At 46.1% G+C, this 17,347-nt stretch overlaps 1 protein-coding gene across 1 annotated transcript in view; it reads right to left on the bottom strand.

The window, feature by feature from the left end:
- The window catches only part of SLC35F1 (solute carrier family 35 member F1), a 238,621-nt gene extending 224,842 nt beyond the window's left edge, over positions 1-13,779 (bottom strand). Inside the window, exon 1 of the mRNA XM_065632013.1 lies at positions 13,577-13,779. Coding sequence (XP_065488085.1) covers positions 13,577-13,779 — 203 coding nt within the window. The remainder of the gene's footprint in view (positions 1-13,576) is intronic.
- Between the last annotated feature and the right edge of the window lie 3,568 nt (positions 13,780-17,347).

Genomic DNA, 17,347 nt, shown 5'->3' with positions numbered 1-17,347 from the left:
CTTTCCTGTCTTTCCTTTTTTTTTTTTTTACTTCAAATCCCTATTTTCCCCACCTCTTCTGCCCCTGCTCCTCGCTCAGGGGCTCCTTCCTTTCATCAGTCCAGGCACTAGTCTAACCAAAAGTTACCTAAAGACCCAGCAACAAACAATGACCTTTTTCAGCCAGGTTAATTCTTTGCTTTTTTAGTGAGCTGACTGTGAGATGTGGCAGGAACCAGACCTGGCTTAGCAGAAGCACAAGGAGCAATTTGGCCAGAAACACAGAAGAAACAGAAATTAGACTGTCTTTTAGCAGTTCACTAAACTGTGATTTAAGAACAAACTCATTCCTCAGCCTTAGCTCATGTTTATCTTTACCCAGCCCTGTGAAATGGCTGAGAGGGTGAAACTTCACATCTGATAACTCAGTTGCCCCTCTCAAAAACTTCTGCGTATTTGTTCAGCAGTGGCTGATTAGGAAATCATTTCCTCCCACCACCACCACCTTTTTTGCTTTTTTTACAGTCTCCTGCTATACCAAATCAATACCTGTGTGTGCATTGCACTGTTGACATAAATGTCATATATTCACATCATAAGTACCCCAAGCAATACTGTCAAAGATGCAAATCTCAGAAATTATTACAGGCTCATCACTAGCACACCTCTAGCTCCTTCCCCCCTGTTAGCAAAGTTTCACACACAGCGTGGTGGGCTTCAGCCAAGATCAGCTCTTCACCAAATGCTCTCTCTTATGCTGCCATATGCACGTCTCCAATGAAATCAGTGTAACATGTCTCAGGAGGCAGAAAAGAAAGTTAGCTCACTATCACACCTTCAAACCCCTGTGATGGCAACATCTTCTGTGTTTAGGTAACAGTTTGTGGCACCATCTCCAGTGTCAGGAGAGCTTCAGCAGCCCCAGCGCCTCTTTCTCTCAAGACATTTGTTCTCACCCCTGTACCAGCTTCTTCCCCATGGTAGTCCCATGTGTTTGTAGCCACATGATAAACTCCACTGGACAGAGGTTCCATCTGGAAATGCAAATCAACAACAGAAACTTTTTTCCATTTGTTTTCCCCATCTGGATCAAGCCACCAACCTGGCTCTCCGTGCCACTGTGCAAATGGCTCCACCAGCACAGCAAAGGGGTAAGAAGCTGGGGACAAGGACAAGAGTAAGAATGAGCAGCTAGGAGTGGCGGAAGAAGTTCTGCCACCTGCCAGAGCTCCCCTCTGCAGTCCCAGCACCACCCAACAACAGTTTCAGTGCCAGACCACTGCAGGTGCCCGCAGGAAACCTCCCCTTGTATTCTGACAGCAGGTACCTCTGGAAAGTTAGCCACCTTTGAAAAGATGCCACCTCTTCATCTCCCAAAGTCCACACATACTGTATGCATTAGTCATTTTGTTTCTTGGCAAATGTTTGCCCATAAAGTTTCAGAGAAGCACCACAGTAAGTGCAGACCAGATGCTACTGAGTACTACACTGTATTTTATAGCACTGTATAGCATTTTACAAGCATTAACTAATCAACAACTCTTCCAGGTAGTTAACTTTAATTATCACAATTTTATAGGTGCTGAACCAGACCCAGGGAGCTTGAGAGATTTGCCCAAGGCTGAAAAACCAATTGGTGTCCAATCCTGGATTGTAAATCAGGAGCTGCCGTGTGTAACTTCTTCCTGAGCCTCTCACTGCAGCAGCAGCAGAGTTCACAGAATCACAGAATGTTAGGGACTGGAAGTTCCCTTCATCAGCTGCTGCAATACAAGCTTCCCCTGAAAACAAAGCAGGCAAAAGCCCACCCCTCCCTGCCCTCATTGCAAAGGGCTGTTTGAGCTGCTTCTTGCCCACCAACTCTCCTGTAACTTTTAGGCAAACACAGCCAGGATGACACAAATCATCACGCTCTGGCTTTGGGCCCAAAACCCGCACCTGAATCAGGCAGGGAGTACTCACAGGGCACTTCCCCATCTTTCTAACTCTGATGCCTACTTCTGCATCATACTTATATATGAGCTGCTAGGGTTTTTTCCCTCAGTTTCCCTTATCATCTGGCTGGTATTTTTGTGCATGCTGTTGTTTATTTATCGGGCTTGAGCTTTTAATACTCAGCAACCACAGTGGTGCACAATCAGCAGCTACGGTAGCAAGAGTAACCAAAAAGGGGTGAGATGAGCAGTATACCCAGTGGATACAGCAACTTCTGCTGGAAGACAACAAAGAAAGGCTGGCTGGAGAAGAGTTACTTTTAAGGAGCTTCACAGTCCAGACCACTGGACAAAACATTATCTCTGTGCACTTGCAGCTGCTGGAGATTTCTCCACAGAAATGTCTGTGAGCTGCTTTGGATTGGATTTGAAGGCTGGGGGCTGAGGTCAACTGGTCTCTGTAAGTCTCTTCCTGAGAGTTACAGAGTATTTCTGGTCCATCCAAAGGAAGGAAGGATGGTATCTCCAGGCACCACCGGTGCTGTGATGGGAGCAGAAATGCCTGCGTTAGGATCACCTGAAGATGGATCTCTACTGTCAGTGCTGTGTACCAGTCCTGAACTGGCAGAGGTGACTAAATAGCTTTCTTCCCCCATCAAGCCCTCACCTCCCTCACTTCCTACCATGAGCCTTCAGCAGGTCCCATTGGATCCTCATGCTCTGGAAGGAAGCGAACAAGCCCCACGTGAGTTACTCACTTCAGCTGCTCTTTGCCACTGCTCCTCAGACAAGCACTGCTGCTTTGAAAGATAAAACACACGCATGGCCACTGCTTGAAGGAAAAAATGCAAATATACCACATTTGGCAGGCAACTTAGTTGTAAATTAAATTTGTACCTTTGTTCCCCCTCCTGCTTTGCGCCTGCCATGCAGAATGAGAGCCAAAATGCATCTCAGAGCCCTCATCCTAAAAACACATAAGCTGTCAACTAGTGCCAGTGACTAGAGTGTGGTCATGACTCGTTTGATGCTTGATGCGTGGTATTTTGCTAAAACGGAGCCGACATACATGCAAAAAAAAAAAAATCATTAAAAGACTGCGAAGAAAGACAAATTTAAAACTGTCAGCGTGTGCTTCAAAATAAATTGCAGCTAAATACTCTCAAGTGTAAAAGTACTTTGGATGTTAGTGAGACCATTCATAAATGAGAAAAGAAATTGGTATTGATTCTGCAGGTTCATGTCTCAATACATCTATAGGTTGTAAAAGTGTAGGAATAAATCTAATAAATTAATCTAGCTGAGTAATAATAAGTTCCATTAACACAGTAATACCTACCAAATCGATATGTATGAACAATTTCAGACATGAAATTGAACAGAAATTCTTCTATGAGCTAGAATGTGCTAGAATTCATTTATTTATAACAGGACATTAAATTTGGGTAACTTCTGTAGTTCACGCACAGAGCCCTTCTTTTCAAGTGAATTATTAGGGCATTATTTGGTGTCTTAAATACAAATAACCTCTTTAGAAAGAGAGAAACTCTGAATCTCAGATTTCGCTTGGTTAACTCTTCCACTTTGGGCAGCCCTCCAACCACTGCATGGCTCTGCACCTCACCCTAACCGCTGTGCCTCACTCCTTGAGAGCATCTGCTACTGAACGGTTGTTCCAGTAAGATGCCACCTTTTTGTTTAAATGAGAGAAAACCTGGAATTTTCCTTTTCAATGCCAGTAAGCAGTGCCTTCATGCATGTACAACAGTCACCACACCACCCTGCTCCAGTGCTTCTAGATTAAGTCCTCCAAATGTCCTGGACTCTACTGAAAGATGTGATCTCCCGTGCCACAAACTGGATAAAAAAAATCACTTATGTATACTGTCAAAAAAAAAAAAAAAAAAAAAGCTGGTGAGCACTAAATCTAATCAAACCAGCTTTGGTAGAAAAACCTGAAGAGAAGGCAATAAAGCCTCCGGGGTCGCACACAGGTGTTGTCCACTCCAGGAGGAACTTCTGCAAACAGTGATCTCTAAATTCCAGAAAAAGTCATTTTGCTACAAAGCAACCCCCTTAGCACCAAACAGCACGGGTCAGGTATTCAAATTCTGACTGGGAATTACCTGTGGATATCGGGCAGGTCACACAAGAGGAGACACTTCAGTATGACCATTAGGTATACTTGGGTTCCCAGCCACTTTTTCCTCACCACATTACATGAAGCCTGGAAACTTTTCCTGCCTGATGGTACTTAATCCTCATACTTAGCCTGATGAAAATTATATCTACAATATTAAAGTTTTATTTCCTTCAAGTATCAAATCCCACATCCATTAAAATATTTTCCAGCTCCCTGCTCAGCTCTTCCCAACCTACTTGCTATTTGCTGTCCTTCCTCAATTTCAATCTACCCAGGATGGTCCCTACAGACCACAATATATTGACAACAGGGAGTTAAAAAAAGAAAACATAATCAAAAGCATTTCATGTCTGTAGCAGCAGTACAGAGAGAAAAGGAAAAAGCAACGGGAAAGAAATACTTGCTCAGTTTCATTACAGCTCTACAGTTTCTAGTAAGGAGATATTTGAGAAGGTAAATGGCCCAAATCAGGCTGCAGAAGCCACTGAAAACACAGAGCTATTTAAACCCCATAAAATATCTGAACTTAAAATAATCCCAGCATAATTAATTTAATTGTATTAAGTATTTTTCAGCATTTGTTGCATCATCATGGTGGGGGGGGGCAGAAAGCAAAGACCCATGCAGAAGAATATTGCACCCTGGCATAGCCACAGAGGCACCTAGGCCAACAGCTTAAAGATCCAAGTTTTGGTAAAAAACAGAAAGCATAGGATAGGGTACAGTTAATGCCTTATCCCCCTTGGAGCATTAGGCCCCTACCTGTAAGTGACCCACTTCAGGCCTCACCTCCCTTGTCTGTGACAGTCTTCAAGAGCTAGACATGGACATCTACCTCTTCTCTTCAGAAAAAGGCAGCAAGAACTTGCCTTTACCTCGTAGCCACCACTCTCATTCAGCCCATTCCCCTTAGAGACCTCTGTTGCCTGAAAGGGTCTGAGCTACCAGCCCCGAGGCTACATTAAGGATCAGGATTTTCATTATCCGGCTGGAGAGATCCAGGGTGGAGCTGTGGAGCTCTCCTCCTCTTCCATGAGGATGATGAAGGGCCACCAGAGCTGGAACAGATCCTGGTGTCTCCCTCCCATGCTGCCAGTGGCTTCCTCTCCATTTCACCAAACAGGCAGAAACATTTAGTCCCCTCTTAACTCATTTTCCATTCCTACCCAATGCAAACCAGAAAAAGTCAGGTCACATCAAAACACTTGCCAGATGATGCAAAGTAATGGGAATGAATGTGGCACAGAAGACAGAACCATTTTAAAATTAATGCGGCCTAGTAAAAAGACAGTAAAGCAGGCTTTTGGACAGACATGTGACAGTTTCTTTGACAAATGAACACCAGAAAGGGCTGAGTAAACTAATGACCATCACTACAAATGTTTCAAATTTTTGTTTTCATTCTGTCATCAGCTAATACTGGCTTATAGGTTGCAATTAACACTAGGGCTTGGGAGGTAATAATTATGGTCTTGCTACTGGACGCATAAATTACCTCATTTATCTGTATTAGAGATGCAGCAATCTGTTTCAAGCATAGTGAGAGGGCTTTTGCAAATGAACACCTTGAAGCCTGAAATGTCTTGGGAGATGAGCTGGGCAAAAAAGCATCATCTGGTTCCAAACTTTTAATTTTCAAAACTTCTCCCATTTTGCATTAGGTCAAAACGACAACCATTTGAGGTTCTTCGTCCCAAGAGAACCTCACAGACCATGTGTTTATGGCATCCCTCAGGGACGCAGCAAAGCAGAGTTAAATGTGATCTCCTGCATAAGTATTCCCATCACCAGATTACCATGAAGTCTTACCTTCCATCCAAAAAAATCTAGTCTGGACATAAGAAACCTTGCTGAACACGCAGTCTGGAGAAAATCTAGTCCGTCTGGCCAAGGTTTTGACTCATCTACATTTTTTGACAGGAAAAAAAAGGGAAAATGCAGTGTAAGGAAGCAACTGACCACCACACCAAGGGGAAACTGAAATTAAGGGCCAAAATGGCAGTATCGGCTACAGAAGGCTGGCTTAATAAGTGTCCCTATTTTTTACAGTGGCACCTGCATGGCACCATTCATGGACAGACCCTTCTCATGACATCAAGGGTCATCCACCTAGGAAATTATTTGGCTAGCACTATGTACGGCAGCACATCCCAAAAAGCAGGCATGCTCCCTGCAGAAATATGGCACAGTATTGCTGCACGGGTGCTCTCACCAAGCACAGCCAGGCTGTGGGGATGCTCCCTCCTCCATCTCTTTGCTCTTTAGTTCCAGCTGTGCTGAGAAGAATGTGATGCATGGGAGCCAAACCCGCTACCTCAATCATGTGGTGTCTCTGAGAAAAATGAGAGGGAGTGAATATGTATTGAAGGAATGCTTTCTTAAATCATGAGAGAAACCAAGTCAGAGGAAGTTGAAAGACAAGCTTCAAAACTGGCATGTTTTCGGTAAAAATCCCAGAGAGACAGATGACAGACATAAACAAGCAGAGACAGGTAGATTAGGTGGTTCACAACATGAATTTCACAACCACCAATACTTACACACTTTACAGTCATAGCAATTTATGAGTCCCCATACAGCTGTTCTTGCAACAGGTGATTTCAGCTGAGTTTGAGCTCAGCTCACAAGCCTTTGAGCATGAGTTTTCTGTTTGGTTTGGGGGTGATTTTTGGTAGTTTTTTAAAGTCGAGCTTCTTCAGCAAGTTCTTTTCCCTAAGCTTTTCTGTTAATCAGCCCTAATCAGTATTCAAATGCTGATCCATAAGGCTATCTTCTGACTTAAAGGAAAGGAACACCTCACTAATAGCCCCAGTGTTTCCTTCTGCCTGCAGAAACAACTGCGATAAGGACAGAGACTCCAGCCATCTCCAAAGAGACAGAGCCACAAAGAGCCCTTCTGATCGCTGCTGGCATCTGGCCTTCCCCTCATTAGCACATTAAAGCTGCTCTGTCCATCCCATAAGAGCCACTCTGTCCATTCCTCCAGCTTTCTCTATGGAGCCATTTACAGTGCTGCTCTTTTGAAACCCCCCTAGTTCAAGAGGCAGTAACCCCTTCCCGAAGCCCATAGCACAGCCAGTGACAAAAATTCCCATTTACAGACAGGCATCCAATAAGTAGCAGCCTTCTGAGTGTCACAGGTAGACAGAAGACACCCATATATTTTGCCTTGCCAAATTGCCTCTCCTAGGGAAAGTCTTTTCCCAATCAGTATGTGGGCTGTCGGGTTTAGATTACAGTGCAGTTACCGTATCAAATCACCCCAAACAATTCCTATTTCAGAATAGGACCAGCGAGGCTTGTATCTCCTAAGGTACAAATTCTCACGAGCAAAAGCGAGTCAAAGGCGACAAAACTTTCCAACACCGACTCTGAAACCTGTTAGGAAACCATGCTCAGACACTTTGAAACCAAATGTGGACATACTTCCAGCACTTGCTAAAGCAGCAACCTGGAAGCTTTAGGTACTTTAGCTCATCTTCACTCCTAAATCAGTGTATTTTAAGTGTACTATGGCCTGCCAATAAGTGCGTATTCACTGAAATAAGTTGTTTGGAGGAGAAGGGGAAGAGCATCTTTTTCTCCTGTTTTACAGGTATTTCCCTTATGCACCCAAATTATTGGGAATGCAGCTAACTCACAGACATCACTTGCTTTCAAAATGGCAATTACAAGTAACCTAATGAGAAAAGGAAACAGTGGACAATTTTTCATTGATTGATTTCTATATCCTCTGCCAGGATGCTTTCCTGTGGGCAGATATGACCTTCCCATTTTCCCAACCAAAATGAATAATACTAACAGTTACAAGAAAGCCAACCTAGTTGCTTTATCTATGCTCTGAACTCATTTTCTTTGACTTACTTCAGAATGGTACAAATATTTTTACCTAAAAGGAGAGCTACAGCTATCTGAATTGGGCTCAGACTCATTCTTCTACAGTCACTGTTATTCTGGGTGGACTTTGAAAAGCTATTTGTACTTTTAAAGAATAAAAATCCCAAAGGAAGCCAATCCTTTTGTTTTGAAGAAGAAAGCAAGCAACTGAAGGTTATGAATACTCACTCTTTTTTTGGATTCCAAAAATGATACCTTTGATCCTTGACTTGCTTTTAATTAAGGAAAATGCCATAAATTATTTGGTTTGTTTGCGTCTCTGATCAGTCAACTGAAAGATGTTATTGCTTTGGGGCAATGAAATACATTGCGTCAACCACATTATTATTCAGTTGCAGGTTCTTTTTAACACATAAACTCTCTCTGACTTACTATGTGGATACGCGTTATTAAAAAAAATAATAATTGGGTCATAGCTTTTGCTGCTTGCAGTGTCATTTAAACAGCTCTTCTCTCTGAAGAGTTAGTAGCCTTGACACATGGTTCAAGTTCAAATTTAATCAGCTAGTGGGCCAAATTCTTCCTGAACTCCATTATCAGGGATGAATCTGGCCTGTAACATACTAAAGATGCAAAAGTTTTACTCAGACTATACCCAAACAACAAGGCTTTCTGACAAGAAGCATCCAAATTGCTTTTCTTCATATAATTTTGTTCAATAAATCACTGCCTAGCTTAATGAATTATATTTATTAGCAACATTATTTTGTCTTCCTTTTCCTAAGAAAGGTAGTGGTAATTAGATCATACACTGGCTTTAAGCACAAGGCTAAAATTTATCTGAGAAAGTGAATAAGAAGGCAAAGTAGAGAGAGAGTCACATTGCTCTAGAGAAAGCTTTCACAATTCACTAGTGCAGAGAATGTGACTACAAAGCTATTTAAAAGATGGCATGGGACTGAGTGCGTGAAATTACTCTTGCTCCATTTTCTAATATCAAGTTGAATATGTCTCTAATATTCTGATATGATTTGTAGGAAATTCTGAAAAATACAAAGTGCCATTTAGCAACAGAGAGCAAGAAAAAGCACATGAAGACAGCCTTGAAACAGCAATGTAAGGCATGGCTAGATTTTATAGCTAGTATTCCTTGAGTAAGTACTAAAAGATCAAAGTGGGAAAACCCAGAAAGATGTATGTGCCATCCAGCTTTCTAAAACAGTCCTCATCAGGGTAAGCAATACAACAGTGGGGCCTTAGACGTTACTTTGGAGACCTGAGTTCCTTGACATGGCTACAATATTTTTTTCTTTCCCAGAATAATCTCATTTACTCAGGTAAAATAACTTTGTCATAGTATCTAAAGATATTAACTCATTTTCCTTGCAGAAACTTCATTTTTCCCTCTGTGTCCTGGTGCATAGGGCTACAGAGATAATGTCCATGTATAAGGAGGTACCTCATTTGCTGGCTCTCATTTAGACAAATAATTTGCAAGGATCTTCCAAAGAGATAATTTGGCAACCTGCTCCCCTTGTGCTGCAGCAACATTTATTCTCTGCCCAGTTCCTCTGAGGAGGCGGTAACCAGCATTCTTAACATGAGATCAACCTGTAAATTAGTTCAAAAGGCTTCAGTGGCCACACGCAATGCTTTGCAGGTGATTGTCTGCTCTTGGCTCTTCAGGTCACGCCGGGAGTGCAAGGAAGGAAGACAAGCCACCACTCTATGCTGGGATCCAGACAGACAGAGTGAGTTCGGACCCACCAACAGGTATCTTGGGAATCTGGAGGCGCCAGGATGGAGGCATGGAGAACCACAGAGCTCCAGACAGCAAGATTTTTTCCTTTTTTTCTTGCTTCCCACTATAGGTGGGAGGCAATACGGAGCAGGTTAGTCACTGCTTATTAAGTGGTCCTCTACAAGCAGACGGAGTTGGTGGAGTCCAATTTTGGCTTTGCAGAGGCTGTGGGGAAACAAGCAAGCAATCAAGCAGCCAACATCATTCTTTCTCTCCCTTGCAAACTATAGCAGGGCAGGGTCAGCCAGGAACAGCTGCTGAGCAAATGTCACAAGGAAGGTGCCAGGCAGGGCCCTGCAGCTGGGATTCATGGACCACGGGTGTGAGTCACAGGTCCAGGAATGTATTTGCAAAGTGTAATCACCACGACATTTCCCCTTAATGCAACAGCAATTGAAAGTCATCCTCTCCAGACTTCAATGATAACAGAAAGCTTTCTCCTGTTGCAGCAGGTCCTGTTCACCCTCACTGGCAGCTCAGAATTTATATCCAAACTATTCCACTAAAATCCACTATTTCATTGAGCATCTCCAGTCCTCCATGATCCTGGGCCTTCAGTTTTGCATTTTACTTTGTTTTTCTGTTATGGCCAACTTTTTCACAGAGTGCAGTGTTCACTGTGATCACTGAAATAGATTTTTACAGCCAACCAGCTTTGCTTTCAGTATTTTCTCTCTCAAACACCGTGGGGGGTGGTTGTGCCAGTGTTTCTCAATTACCTCGGGATCTATTTAGTGAACAGGGAGGAGAGGCTGGAAGGTGAAGTTAAAATAAGTTTCCACAGCTTGTAAAGTAATTTTAAGAGGAGCCTTCGAAGGCAATTCCGAAATCACCAAGTGCCTAGGTGACCAAACTACTACATAAAAAATGAGAGAGAAATGATGCTCAGTTTCTGCCAGTGTCAATCCCCATTTTCCTGCTGTCTTGTTTCCTCCCAGGACATACCAGAGTCTGTCCCCTCACAGGAGGCAGATTTTTAGCAGGGTCTCTTGTGGTAGGACAAGGGGTAATGGTTTTAAACTAAAAGCTGGTAGATTCAGGTTAGACATGAGGAAGAAATTCTTCACTATGAGAGTGGTGAAAGACTGGCACAGGTTTCCCAGAGATGTAGTAGATGCCCCATCCCTGTAGACATTCAAGGCCAGCCTGGATGGTGCTCTGAGCAACCTGATCTGGCTGAAGATGTCCCTGCTCATTGCAGGAGGGTTGGACTAGATGACCGTTGAAGGTTCCTTCCAACCCAAACCATTCTATAATTCTACCAGCAGGCTTCTGGCAACCTCGGCTGTTGTCGGCCTTTTTATTTTGTTCATCTGCCTGAGAAGCCCCCACTTTGTCTAGCAGAAAACAGAAGCACATGTGCTCAACTCAACAAGTCAATCAGGAACCTGTCACAAACGGGTCGCAGGCAGATGGTGAACACAAAGTATAGACAGCACAGAGAAAGTGTTACCCTTTTCCAGTAGAAAAACATTTATTCAAGAAGCCAGTGCTTGGGGGTTTTTCTGGGCTCCTACTTCTTTAGGGATATAGCATACATATTTCTTCCTTTCCCTTAAACATTGCCATGCTATTGTTTCCACAGAAGATGAAAACATAAACTTTGTGTTAGGATTCATTCCACTGTGTTGGGATTAATTTCACTGTATCAACAGAAATATTACATGAAAGCCATGACTTTACATGGGTTGAGTCCTCAGTTCCCATGCAAAGTTGAAGGAAATCTAAGGCAAAATTTTGCTTGATACAGACTTTGGGATGGGCTAAGGATTCTCTTACACAAAGAAAAGACTGCCTTAAAATGCCACAGTAACGAGTCTTCTCCCTCTCCATAAATCACATACATAAATCGCATAAATTTGGAAAAATTTATTCTTGATTCATGTTTGATGAGGGGAAAAGAATATGTTTGCGAGAAAGTGACTGGGCTTCTGTTTTCTACAGTGCTGGGCATCTAGGCGATGCGAGACCTCATTTCTAGATTCAAGTTGGTGAATCAGAAGAGGGATTTGGACTTTGGTCACCAAAGCCAATTTCTATCTTTTTTGTCCTTAAAAAAAGAAAAAAAAAAAAGATATTCTCATTTTAATAATACATATAACAATAAATATTGATTTGACTTGACTCTTTATCTATGGTGTGTATATATATATGCATAAGCATGGTAACTGCTTGAACTATATGAATTAATTGAACACTTCCTAGCCATGAACACTGTGGTTAATTTTATGGTTATCCCCCAGAAGTCACTATCACCACACTGGAACAAGAGTACCTATTGCTTCTGTATCTGATAGCCTCGCCACATCTTCATACGTCTCATGCTGCCCCTGAGAAAACTTCTTTTCTCTGGTGGCTTAACTCAGGACTGACACACACCCCAGGATGACCAAGCAGAAGGAAAGCAGGATTTTGCAAGCACTGGACACCTAAGAGGACAGACTCTTGGGTTGAGGAATTGAGTGAATGTTACTATACTGAGAGTTACAAATGTGCATGTACAAGAAAATGTGTAACTGAGTTTGAGCTGAAGCAGCTCTTACTTGTTGCAACTTCTTTTCAATCCTTTTCATGCTCAAATAACAAAGGACAAATATTTCCTTCGTTATTGACTCTTGTGAGGATCCCCCTAGAATGGTAACAGTTGTTACTGTTGCAAATAATAGCAATGACCTGTGAGCAATCAAATACCTTCAGGTATTTGTAACAAAGATAGGAACAATTATCATTTCCTAATGTTTAAAAGCTTGAAAGAGTCAACAGGCTTCATCTTCAAAACGAGTATATCCAGATAGATGAGCTGATGTTTTTCTTAGTAGGTCATCCATAACACACATATCTGAACCTAAAGCGGGGACGATGAGGCCAACACTGGTACACACCATCCCGTTGCTGCTCATAATGCTGCAAGTGCTCTATTTAGCACGTAAAAGTCATTAGGCAGAAGTGATATCTTCAGCTGGCTTTTCAGACAGGAGCTCAGAGGCTCACAGAAGCACCCAGTTAGGCTCCGGATAGACGCTGTTTTGTAGTAACAACCTCAGCCCTAATCAAACGCAGTGCTGAAGACATAAATGGCAAAAAGGAGAGCGTAAAGGATTTAAGTAAGATGGTTCCAGTGTTTTCTCGTGCCTTCGGTGAAATAATTTACCCCGAGTACCCTGCAGCTTTCTCATCTTTGCACTGGCAATGCTGAGCCACACGCACGGGAGAACCGACCAGCCAGTGTCTCGGCAGCATCCCGCTCCTGCGGCCCGAGCGCGCTTCCCTCTCACCACGCCAGCTGGTCGAAAATCGGGCACAAACCCCACATGGGGCCACCCGGCACCCCGGCGCGTCAGGCTGTGGCCGGCTGCTGCTGCGGACCCAGACGGGACGGCAAGGGCCGCTCCGCTCGCCCGGCGCCCGCGCTCCGACTTCGCCGGCGGTGCCTTCGCCACCGGCCGGGCTGCGGCTGCGGGGACGTGGGCTCCCTTCTCCCCGCCGCCCCCCGCGTGTCCGCGACGGGCTAGGAAAGTCGAAGCAGGCGGCAGGAGCGGGGGCCCCGCTATTGGGGTGTGCCTGCGGGCAGGGCAGGTGCGATCGGAACCGGCCCCAGCGGGGAGGGAGCGGACCGGGACCGCGCCTCACGTCGCCGTCTCGGAGGCAACAATGGACCGGGGGAGGCTCCGCGCCGCCGCCCCCTGCCCGCGGCTTAAGCGGGGCCAGAGCCTCCGCGCCTCTCTCCGCTTCACCCCGCCGAGGGGGCCGGGCCGGGGCTTCCCCGACGGCCGCCCCCGGACCTCCACGCCCCAGGACGAGAGGCAGCGGGGCGGGCAGCCGCGCCGTACCGTGCCGTGCCCTGCCGTGCCGCCGGAGCCCCGGTCCATCCCCTGGCCTCACCTGTTCAGCACTTTCCTGATCCGCTGGCGCACGCTGGAGGAGGGCGCGGAGATGCCGCTCCTGCCGCCGCCGCTGCCGCCCTCCGCCGGCAGGTTCTCGATGGTGGCCACGACATGGCTGGGCTGCGGCGGGTGGTGCGGCGGCGGCGGCGGCTGCGGCGGCGGGGGGTGGCGGTGGTGGCGGTGGCGCTCGGGGGAGAGCATCGCGGCGGGGCTGCACCTCAGCGGAGAGCGGGGCGCATCCCGGCGGGAGGGCGGCGGGCGCTGCTGCCACCGGCGCTGGCTCCCTCGGCTTCCGGGCAGCGCCAGACCCTCGCCCGCTCCTCCCTCACTGGGCTGCCATGCAGCGAGGGGCGGGCTGCCGCCGCCAGCGAGTGCCGCTCACGGTCGACGAAGTGGCAGCAGTTTGGCGACCCTCCTCCTCCTCCCCACACCCCCTGCGCCCAGCCGGTGCCTCCCCCCGGCGGAGCTGCCGCCGCTGCGCTGCCTCGATCCCTTTTGTTCCCCGCTCGCCGCCGCCCCGCGCACCCCCACAGCGCACGGGTGTCGCCGCGGCCCGGCCCGGCCCGGCCCGTCACGGCGCGGCGGCGGAGCCCCCTCGGAGCCGCGAGTGGCGGCGCCCGCCCCTGCGCGCCGCGGTGTCGCCGGGCGAGCGCGGCGGAGGCGCCGGCGGCAGCCGCCAGGGGGCGCCGGCGGCGGCGGCAGCGGCCGCGCTGCCCCCCCCGCCCGGTTCCGCCGCGGGCGCCCCGTGGAGCGGTCGGAGTCGGGCGGGACCCGCCGGCGGCCCCGGAGGAGCGGGGCGGGGGGGGGGCTCCTCTCCCGGGCCCCTCCCGTGGTCCCTCGCCACAGGCTGGTGCCGCCGTCCCGCCCGCTGAGCTCCGCGCTGGGTGGGCGAGGGGGGTACGGGGCCAGCGGACTGCCCGCTGAGCACTTGCTTACCCTAAACTTCGCCCCGTTAAATACTCATCGGTTTTCTTTCGGGGTGTTTAGTTGCTTTTTTGGGGTGTTTTTTATGTTAGTCGGTTGCCTCTTTGCAGCTGGGCAACACGGCATCTGCTCCACCGGCGTGAACACCTCGGAACTGACATGCATTTGTCCTCTGAAACGTGGCATGGCCTGCCTTGTCTTCGGTGGATTGGAAAACGTGTAAATAAAAAATGCCTCTGAACACCACCCTTGCTCTTACACTGCCAGCCAGGCATGTAAGGGACTGCGGGAGCGGTGGTAGTTGCCATAAAGTTCAGAGCTCCATACATTTTTCATAGGGATGGTGAACTTCCAGTTCATGCCTGGTCAAGGCTTCTTACAGACTATTGTACAGACTTATTACTCTCTTCCAAACACAGGGAATCTCTCTGAAAAGAACGGGAATGAACGTGGTTTTAGTATTTCTTATTCTAAAGAGTAAGATGTTTCACTTTAAAAATTGAATCAGGCTCAGTGGAGGTAAAATGTATACACACCTTTTAAATCAATCATGTTTCGCTGAAACATGTTACACGATAATTTTGCAAAGTCCTGTTAAGTGAAATAAATTTGAAATTTTACCTTTTCCATTCTATTGTCTCCTCTACTTATTTTTGTCAAAGATTCTTTCCCTATATTCCTGTTTGTGTGAATCTCACACAAAGGTGTGAAGATGACAGGAACATTCATAAAAAGCTGGGAAATGTGGTTATAAAACTGTGGAGTGCCCTCCAGGGAAATCAGATAGATGTAATACTCAAAATTAGTTTTGCCTTTTTTTTTTTTTTAATGACTAGATTTCGGGTCAGTAATATCTGTTTACAGGAACTATTCTTTTTGCCAATATTAATATTTCCTTTGAGCACCTCAGCAGCCTTAGTCTAACAGGTCTTCAGACGAGATCCAGTGGAGCATGTTGCTCTACCAGAGGAATGCTTTTGAAGATGGGGCTCACTCACTCGAAATCCTCTAAAGTTCATTCGCTGTTCTGGGCAAAAAGCCAGCTGTTTTCAGTGTGAGCCGAACCTCGCTTGAATTGGATTACGCTACTAAAAGATTCTCTTCTCTCCTGTTCCCCCCATGGCAACCACATGTTTCCATAAGTGGAGAGAAGATGAGGTTCATTCTCCCTGGCAGCTCTTGGAGGTGGAAGGGACAGAGCATCTGCAGCCTCGGTGTCTGCAGCTAGGGTGGTACGAGGTACCTGCAGGGCTGGCCACCCTGTGCAGCCATCACCACTGTGTGCTGTCACCCTGGGGGTCCAGCTGTAGCACCCCCAACTCACATGCTCATCACTGTCCCATGTACCTCCAGCACCTATTTGTCAATGTTTCCATGTCCTTCATTAAACCTGCTGTTTCTCCAAGCTGCAGCTGGATGGCAACTGCAAATATTCTGGAAATACTCTCTGTGCTGTTATGAGAGGGTTTAGATAAGAGATGTGTTTGCTTCTGGGTGATCAGTGGTCACTTCAGACTAATCCGACAGCTGAGCAGATCAGAACAGCAGTGTTTGTGTAACTTTATTCCTACTGATTAAACTAAATGAATGCATACCTGAAGTCCAATTTGGGATCTGCCAATAAACAGGGGGGGCTGTGGGAAGTTCCTCTCTTCAGGGCAGCCCCCTTATTTGGCAGCCTCCTTTTTACCCATGCAGAGGGGAGCTGTAGGTCTGTGCAGACAGCCCTGCTGCCATCATGACTGATGGATTTCTTGCACAGGCAGGTCTGTCATAAATATGATGCCAAACCTTTGATGTGTCCAATAAAATTGTTTCCAATTACATTTCAGTTTGTCTCACTATCATACCGTGTATGTATTAATAGTGTTATGCTATCACATGGTTTCATGCATTTAATGCTGCAGCTTAGCCATGCTGGGGTTTTTTTCCATGATTAAACAAAATTACTGAGAGGAACAATTATACTGGATGTATTCTGTTTAGTAATATCAGCAGATTGACTGCATCATACAATCAGTCGTGACTGATTGAGAACAGCATTTTTTAACATGTTAATAATTACCCAAGATGCTGTTCACGTGGCTCAGTGTCCCTTGCAGTCTGAGCTCTCTTGGCCCAATTTCAAACACAGTGCTAAGCAAGTTCAGCTCCCTTGCAGCAGTTTCTTAGTGTGTTGACATTCAACTATGGCAAGTCTGGCATTTTCATTAATGTAACACCCAACTTGATTAATTCTACCAAAAGATAAGAATAGAATTTCTGTAACTGTGAAAAAGTACTTTTTGTTAAGCATTTGGTCCCACTGATCAACAGATGAACATGCTAGATTTTAGTCCAATGATTCCTCTTTGTGGTTTACACTGAAGAAGGTGCTGTGCCTTCTAGCATGAAGTCCATTTTTAAGTCTGGGTTTTCCAGAATTGTCACATGGGTTTAAAGCCAGGTTCTTAAAGGCACTGAGCTCACTCAGACTTTTTGGTCACCAACATCCTCCATAAATAGAATGAAAACACTTCTCCATGGTCACCTGAGTTCACAGGGGACTGAGTGCTTTTTACTTTGAAGTGTCTTTCAATAAACATGCAACAGCATTGCAACAGCAGCCGCACCAGCTTGCTAACACACTGCCTGTGGGCCTGGCTCCAGCCTAAATCGCAGTGCTTGAAGCCCAATCCTTGAGCTAAGTGAGGAAGTCTTCTCCTGGGGGTCTGACCTTGTATCTGTGCTCTGACCCCATGCAAGAGCTGGCAGGACTTGCAGCAGGACCAGAGGCTAACCAGTAACTAAATGGACAATACGGCACCAACAAAACTTACGAGCAGGAGAGCAATGTCAGCAAATG

Source organism: Caloenas nicobarica, chromosome 3 (assembly GCF_036013445.1).
Source record: "Caloenas nicobarica isolate bCalNic1 chromosome 3, bCalNic1.hap1, whole genome shotgun sequence".
Taxonomy (NCBI): domain Eukaryota; kingdom Metazoa; phylum Chordata; class Aves; order Columbiformes; family Columbidae; genus Caloenas; species Caloenas nicobarica.
Note: the sequence above shows the minus strand (reverse complement) of the source record. Positions and strands in the feature narration are given on the sequence as shown.